Source organism: Anomalospiza imberbis, unplaced genomic scaffold (assembly GCF_031753505.1).
Source record: "Anomalospiza imberbis isolate Cuckoo-Finch-1a 21T00152 unplaced genomic scaffold, ASM3175350v1 scaffold_55, whole genome shotgun sequence".
NCBI lineage: Eukaryota > Metazoa > Chordata > Aves > Passeriformes > Viduidae > Anomalospiza > Anomalospiza imberbis.
This window is the reverse complement of record NW_027100162.1, coordinates 219,338-227,258: the sequence shown is the minus strand read 5'-3', so window position 1 is coordinate 227,258 and position 7,921 is coordinate 219,338. Positions and strand designations below refer to the sequence as shown.

The 7,921-nt window shown below is 53.9% G+C and overlaps 1 protein-coding gene across 1 annotated transcript; it reads right to left on the bottom strand.

Moving 5' to 3' along the window:
* Positions 1-624: 624 nt before the first annotated feature.
* Positions 625-2,139, bottom strand: LOC137467233 (serine/threonine-protein kinase pim-1-like; the record flags this gene model as incomplete). The annotated part of the gene is made up of 3 exons (XM_068178752.1): positions 625-1,228; positions 1,433-1,483; positions 1,612-2,139. Coding segments are annotated over 3 exons (1,038 nt in total), but the record flags the coding sequence as incomplete, so codon positions are not given.
* Positions 2,140-7,921: the final 5,782 nt, after the last annotated feature.

Below are 7,921 nucleotides of genomic sequence, written 5' to 3'. Positions count from 1 at the left end.
CAGGATGCCCACGAGCTGCTGCTGTCTCCCAGCACTGGTATTGCCCCCATGGCCAGAGATGAGGATCCACCTTGAGAGAGCCGTCGAGGGAACAAGATCCGCCCCCAGATGATCTCCTGGCCCCTCCTGAACGGGTGCTTCCCCATGACCAGGTGGTACAGCAGGAGGCCCAGGGACCAGATCGTCGCTGCCTCGCCGTGGTAGCGTTGGTGGTGGATCCACTCTGGTGGGCTGTAGGACAGGGTTCCTGTGGAACACAGACAGAGTTCAGCAGGGGGATGCTGCTGCTCCCAGAGCCTGGCCCCAGCACCCCATGGCATGTGGGGACTGCCCCAGTGGCAACCCGGGTGACTGCTGCCCTCTCGCCAGCGCCAGGGCTTGTGTACAAATTCGGGGCTGGAAAAGAAGCCACTGGTGCTGGAAGAGGGCAGCAGAAACCCTGGGAAGGCCCAACCATGACACACAAAAGAAAAACTCATCCAGTGATGGAGAAAGCCTGCTCTACTCCCCACCTGCACAGCCCCCCAAAAATGTTAACAAGTCAAGGCAAACAATGGGAGCAGAGCAGTCCAAGGCCTTCTCGCCAGCACACCAAACCATCCAGGGCAGGGGGTCAGACCCCCCTCTCTGCTACCCCCACTGGGGTTTTTGTCAGGCTGGCTGCCCCAGCTCCAGCCCCAGCCCAGGCCACAGTGGGTGCTGAAGGCTGTGGGCAGTGCTGGGAGCTGGTCCCCCTCACACCCCCTCCCAAATCAACCAGGCTCCAGCATTAATCCCATCCCGGCTGCAATAGGGAGAGCCCCGGGGCTGCACCCCGGCTGGGCCATGAGATGCCCAGGAGCATCCCCTGGCAGGGCTCACCTGCAAACTGGGTGTAGGCTGTGTCTTGGAGGAAGGCACCACAGCCAAAGTCGATCAGCTTCAGCTGCCCGGTGGCCAGGTCGAGCAGGATGTTCTCGGGCTTGATGTCCCTGTGCAGGACCCCGCAGCTGGTGCAGTGCCGCACGGCCTCCAGCACCTGGCGGAACAGCCCCCGCGCCTCCTCCTCCAGCAGGAACCTCCGCTCCGCCAGGAAACCCGACAGCTCCTGGCACCGCTCCGGACGCTCCAGCACCAGCACGACGCTGTCGGGGAGCTCAAGCCACTCCAGGAGCTGAATGACACCAGCACAGCCAGAGGACACCTTGGCCAGCAGCACGACCTCCAGGGGTGCGCTGGTGCCGTCGGGCTGCGGGAGGAGCGCGATGCCGTCAGTGGGGCTGAGGCCGTGCCGGGGCTGGGGAACCCCTCAGCCAGCCCGGGATGCTCTGCATGCCCCGCTCAGCCCATGCCCGCTCTCCCTGCAGGGCTCCCGGCGGCTCCCACCCTGCCGGGCCCCGGTTCCTCGCCGCCCGGCACGGCCCAGCTTCTGCCGCTGGCCCCGCTCACTCACCAGCTCGCCCCAGTGCCGGACGCGGTTCCGTGGCACCCTTTTGATGGCCACCTGCGAGCAAAGGAGAGCAGCGGGTTGAGCTCGCCGCCGGCCCCGCCGAGCCCCATCCTGCTTCCCCTCCTCCTCCTTCTCCTCCTCCACCCCCTCCTCCTGCGCCCGCCGCCGGCCCCGCCGCTCACCGGGGCGCCGTCCGAGAGCCGCGTGGCCGCGAAGACGCTGCCGAAGCCACCGCTGCCCAGCAGCGAACCCAGCCGGTACCGCTCCTGCAGGGCCTCCTCCTGCGCCTTCCCTGCGGGCGGGACGCGGCTGTCAGCGCTCGGCCCGGGGCCAGGAGCGGCCCCCGACCGCCCCCCGACCGCCCCGGGCCGGCCCTCCCCAGGCGTTCTCTCCCTGGAACGGGACAGCGGCGGCTCGGGGCCGGAGGCCGCAATGCCGAGCGGCGGAGCTCGGGCCGGGGAAGCCGCAGCGGAGGCGGCGGCAGCGGCCGCGCCGCGTGTGTCCTCCGCGGGGCCCGGGAGGAGCCGGGGCCGGGGCCGGGACTGGAGCCCACGTCGGGGCCGGGGCCGGGGCCGGGCTCGGGCCAGGCGGAGCCAAAGGACGGCGATGCCGCCCCAGCCCCAGGCACTGATGCCCGCCCAGCAGCGCCACCGCCAGCACGGCCAGAGCTGGGCGGAGGCGAGACCCCGGCGGGATGGCCGGGGGAGGGGACGGGGACGGGGACGGGGACGGGGACGGGGATGGGGATGAGGACGGGGCAGCCCCGCCCGGGGCCGGGGGCAGGCTGGGGACATGGCCCCGCAGGGGGAGAGGGAGACTGGGAGAGGAGGGGCCACCGGGAAAGGGAGAGCGGGAGAGGGAGAGGAGATGCCAGAGGGACTCGATACGAGTATCTGCGTGAGCTGCTGCTGCTTTAGCTGCTGCTGCTGTTGCCGCTGCTGCCGCTGCAACTGAAGCTCTGGGGCCGTTTGTCCCCGTGTCCGTTTTTCCGTTGCCCGCTCACCCCCACGCCCAGCCCCCCGCTCCCCGGGGGCAGCCCCTGAGCCTGTCCAAACATGGGAACTTTGCCCTGTTCAGCCCAGATCCAGAGTCTGGACTCCTGCACGGGGGAAGAGGAATCCCCTCGGTCGCTGCTGTGCATTGTCCCCGCTGAGGATCAAACCCTATTGGGGCACATTCCCTGAATGCAGAATTTGTACCTGACCCAAGCACTGCACTTACCTCTCCAGCAATGATTTAAAAAAAAAAAAAAAAAAGAAAAACTAAACGGGGAAGGCAAACTGTGTGTAGCTCATGGTATTTTAGAGTGTCTAAAATTCACCAAGTCATGGATCTTAGAGATGAGATCTATTTGGATTAAGGGGATGGAGCAGTAGTTCAAGATGGAAAAGAGAAGCATACAAATAAACAGAGAAAAACATCTTCAGTTGTTTCTTTCCATTTTCATTTCATTTCTTAAAAGCTGTTTCAGTTTTCCCAGAATCTTCTCCACACTCCTGTTTGCTCTTTCCAAGAACCTTTCCTGCAGAACGAGGTGCAGCTCCTGTCACAAGATGTGCCACCAACTGCAGCTTCTCTTGGCTTTCCACACCGTGTGTACAGCTCAACTCTTGCAGCACAGCAGGACAAATGTTTGAAGAACTTGACAGCTTGTTCTTTCTTTTCCTTGTGGGCTGGGCAGTTGTGCCATTGGTAAGGTTTTCATTGTTACTGTTCTGCCCTAAGAAACCATGACGGGCTACCAGGAATTGTCAGGGAATGCAAGCCGGACTGAATGCAGAGAAAGAATCTGCAGAGCCTGCAGCCAGAAATGGAGAGCTGTGGGATAATCATTGCAACATCCCCATGGGCATCTTGAAAGTGATCTAGAAGATGAAAATGCTCAGACAGAGGGCATTTGTTTCTGAGTTCAGTGTAGAGGATTCCACATCTAGTGCATTGGTTCATAAATCAAGAGTTCAATCAGTTCATGGAAAGCACCAGAACAAGCTGGACCTCTCAGGAGATGAATGAACCGTGAGGGGAAAGGGGGCGAGGAAAGGGCGGAACCGTGAGGGGAAAGGGGGCGAGGAAAGGGCGGAACCGTGAGGGGAAAGGGGCGGGGCCAAGGGGACGTGTGGTCCTAAAAAAGCCCGGTTTGGCCTAAAATCACCCAAAAGGGCATCACATGAAGCCTACATCCACATGGTTTGGCCTGAAATCAGCCAAATGGGATTAAAAGTATCCAAAGGGCTCTAAAATCCAAACAATGGGGACTAAAATTGCCTCAAATGTTTTAAAAGACACATGAAATGGCTTCAAATCACCCTTAAATCTCTCAAATGCACCTAAAATCCACTCTGAAAGTACCTGGTTTGGCCTAAAATCACCCTAAATGGCTTGGTTTGATCTAAAATTGCCCAAAGAAGCAAAAAACCTACTCAAATGGGCCCAAAATCACAAAAAACGTACCTAAAATCCCCCATACAGGATTAAGAGTCACCCATATGGACCTAAAATCATCCAAAAGGATCAGAAATCCCCCTTAACCCCACCAGAGTCGGCCTCAAATCAGCCGCAGGGGCCGAAAATCCAGCCGAAAAGGCTCGGGATCCCCGCAAGGGATCTGAAGCCCACCCTGAACCTGCCCGGTTCGGCCCAAAATCCCCCAAAGGGGCTGAGCCCGAGGCCGAGCCCGGGATCGGCTCCGGGGCCGCTCCGGGACCTCCGCGTTCGCTCTGGGCAGTTTTGGCCGCGGCCCCGGACGGGCCTGGGCGGGACCGGGAGGGACCAGGGAGGGCTCAGGAGGGCTCGGGGCATTTGGGGCTTTTTTGGGCTTTGGGGAATTGTGTTGGGAGTTTACGGGGAATTGTTGGGGTTTCTGGGGAGAATTACTGGGTTTGGGGGGAGGTTTTACTGGGATTTTGTGGGATTCTCTGGAATAATTTTTGGGTTTTATTGGGATTTTTAGGGGATTTGGAAGCATTTTATTGGAATTGTGGGGGCATTTAGTGGGATTCTTTGGGGGGATTTCGGTTTTTTAGGAATTTTAGTGGGGATTTGGGGGGGGTTGTGGGGCTTCTTGTGGCTTTGGAGACATTTTGGGGTGGGATTTCTGGGGCTTAATTGGGATTTTGTGGGCTTTTATTGGGATTTGGGGGTGTTCTAATGGGATTTTGTGAGATTTAATTGCGATTTTGTGGGGTTTATTGTTACTTTCAGGGGTTTAAAGGAGATTTTGGTGCCTCTCAACCCTTCCCTACACCCTGGGACAACTCCAAAGCCCCCAGAATTCCACTAAAACCCCCCAAAATCCCCCAAAAATCCCAATAAATCCCTCCAAAACCCCAAAGAATCCCAGAAAATCCCAGTGAAACCCACCAAAATTAAAAAAAAAACTCCCAAAAATTTCAATAAACCTCCCAAAAAATAACCCCCCAAAACCCTAGAAAAATTCCCCAAAATCCAAAATCCTCAAATCCACAAAACCCTGCTAAGTCCCGTAACCCCCTAAAACCCAGTAATCCTCTCCAAAATCCAATAATTCCCCCTAAACTCACAACAAAATCTGCCAAAACCCAAAAATGCCACCAAAATCCTCCCAAAATCCCCCCAGAGCCCCCCAGACTCACTGGAGGCCATCCTGGATCAGGGGGCACCTGCCGGTGGAACAGGAGCCACTTCAGGGGGCCCTCGGAGCGTTTTGGGGAGGGGGCACCATGGGAGACCCCCCAAAAATGGGGGAGGGGAACCTCTGCGCGGCTGCTCGTTACTTTTCTCAGCCCCGGTCCGCTCTCGAACGCCTGGCTTGGGCGTCTCAGCTTTTCGTCGGGGCCGGGGCTCACCGCAGTTTCCGGGCGCTTTTGCTGCCGCGCTCCGGGGTGGGCTGTTGGCCGCGCTTCGCCGTCAGCGCGAGGGAAGAAACAAAGAGGCAGGGAATTTGTCTAAATGCATCCGTGTGGCGGTTCGATGCTTTATTGGCTGCGAGAGCTGCGGTGGAAAAGCTGCAGCCGCTGCCCGCTTCGCACGGACGCAAATGGCCTCGAGCATGCCGAGGAGTGGGATGAAATAGGGAAGGGACAGGGCGCACGGGGAGCCCTCCCGCCCAATGGGTACAGACATCACGGTGATGACGTGTACTGCAGCGACCAAAGGGAACACGGCAGGAGCGGACACGGGGCTTTGGGGTGAGTGGGACCGCGAGAACGGGGAGACGGGCACGGAAACCGCACTAGGGGAAAACCCAGGGGATGCACGAGGGTACAGAGAACTGGAAAACTAACAAAGAAAAAAACCATAATTTGAACCCAAACCCAGGATGCAACAGTTCTACAGCAGAAACTCCACAAGAACCAAAATATTCACTTACAACCAGCAAAACCCTCAAAATGCAATTTTGGACTCCCATCGGAATTTCACCAGGGAAATTTGTCCCTTTTCCTGAAGAACATCTGTCCCTTGGACAAAGGCAAATCACACCTGCAGAGTCTTCTTCAAGCGCTGAGGTTGAGGTGGACCTGGATGTGGCAGGTCGGTGCAAGGGACAGGATTCCTGCTTTTCCCCATAAAATCAGAGGTCTCTCCAGGGATTTTGCCCAGATTTTTGGGTTACTGATGTCTGCCACCATTTAAAAGTAAACCGGTGGGAGAAATGAATCCCACTCCACTGCCTCAAGAGAGATTGCAGGTTGGAGTTACAATTTACTGAAGAAGATTACTGTCAAAAACGGGTTAGAAACTGTTGTAAAACAGTTGATAATTGTTAAGCATGTACTGTTGGTTTGGTTATTATAGTGTAAATGGGATTAAAAGGGGAGTTGTAAGAAATATGGTGCTCAACTTACTGTATTACACCTAAAGTAAAGTGCATCCCACCAAGCGAAAACGAGCCAGCCTGGACAGAACTGTAAGGGCCAATCAGCGCCTTAACCTTCGTGCAAATGAAGGATCCCAACAGAAACCAAGCCAAAGGAACAAAAAACAGTATAAAAAGGGGGCATCCGCGTCGGTGGGACTGTGCCGCTCCACCTGGACCATCGGGAACATCGCTGCTCAAGAAAGGAAGATCCAGCACCAGCTCTGCAGCATCCTTGCTCAGGAACGCTCCTGCTCTACCCACGGGCCCCCTCTGCTTTAGGCCTTATCATAAATGCTGAAATCACTTTAGAAGCGGGAGTGTGTTCCCGTTTTTAACAGTGTGTCAGTTAGACACCAAAAGGGAAAACCTGCATCAGCAGCAGCTGAAAACAAAGCTAGAATCTAAGCTGACACATTTCAGATTTTAATTTCTGGGCTTTAAAAGTCATTTGGCTCAACCCAGAACTCTATAAAGCAGTTTTGTCTCCTATTGAAAAAATAAATATTGTCATTAGAACACATTTTCCAGTGATGCAGCTGCTGTTAGACAACAAGGTCGAAACATAAAGGCAGGCAGATTCCTTGCTCCTCTCTCATCTCAATAAATTTGCCACCATTAGGATAAATCATGAGAACACAAAATTATCTTCAAATTACATACGTAAAAAGATTTTTTATTTATTCTTCCCAAGTTAATTTGTAAGGTTTTCATAAAAGACTGGAATTATGGTCTTTTCTATTCCAGATGGACAATGTTTTATTAGACTAATTCAAGACAAGGCTTCACTTTCAACTCGTAACACGTGGGAATGTCACATGAGAACCAAGAAGCAGATTCTGGCCAGAGCACTGGTTTGAACCTGCTTCGGGCTGGAGTCACCTGACCGAGTTCTTTTGGCGTGTATTTTGAGTGTCTTGCATTTAAACCATGCAAGAGCAAGTCAAAGGCAGGAATCATAGAAATAGCCACTAAATACATAAAGGTAACAGATTTATTTATAAAAACTGTGCTTTTCTAAGCGGAAAATCTTTTTGCTGAGCTTGAGACTGCACTGTGTGACTGACATGAGGCTTTGGTCACAGATTATGCATGAACAATCCAGAACCTCCTGACTTTGTGAATTTGTATCTTGTGTATTTTGTCCTTGCCCACACTAGCTAGAAAATTAAGGAAAACATGCACAACCATTAAGAAAACACAGTGCAATTTAGGAACCATTCAAGAAAATCATGGTTAAACTGCCTATATGTTATATCCAGAGATGACCCAAACAATTGCTGCTGAAGAACTTACACCATTAATTTTATTACAAATTTTCAAAGGCAGGTGGAGTTGCTCTTCCTGCTCAAATAATTGAACAGGATTCTTGCTATTGGCAATTAAATTATTATTTGATTCCAGCTTAATATGCTTTCAGAGATTCATTATAGCTCTAAAACTGTAGAATACTGTGTGCTTTGTGGATGAAAAGACCAGAGAACTGTTAACAATTCTAGGGATTTATGTCTACTGTGTCCTCTTGTCCTGTCACTGTTCGTCCGTGAGGAGAGCCCGATCCCCATCTTACTACAACCTCCTGCCAAGCTGGTGTAGAGAGTGACAACGTTCCCTGTTGCCCTGATTTTTAAAAGTGTTAAGTTTTCCTTTATAGTCCT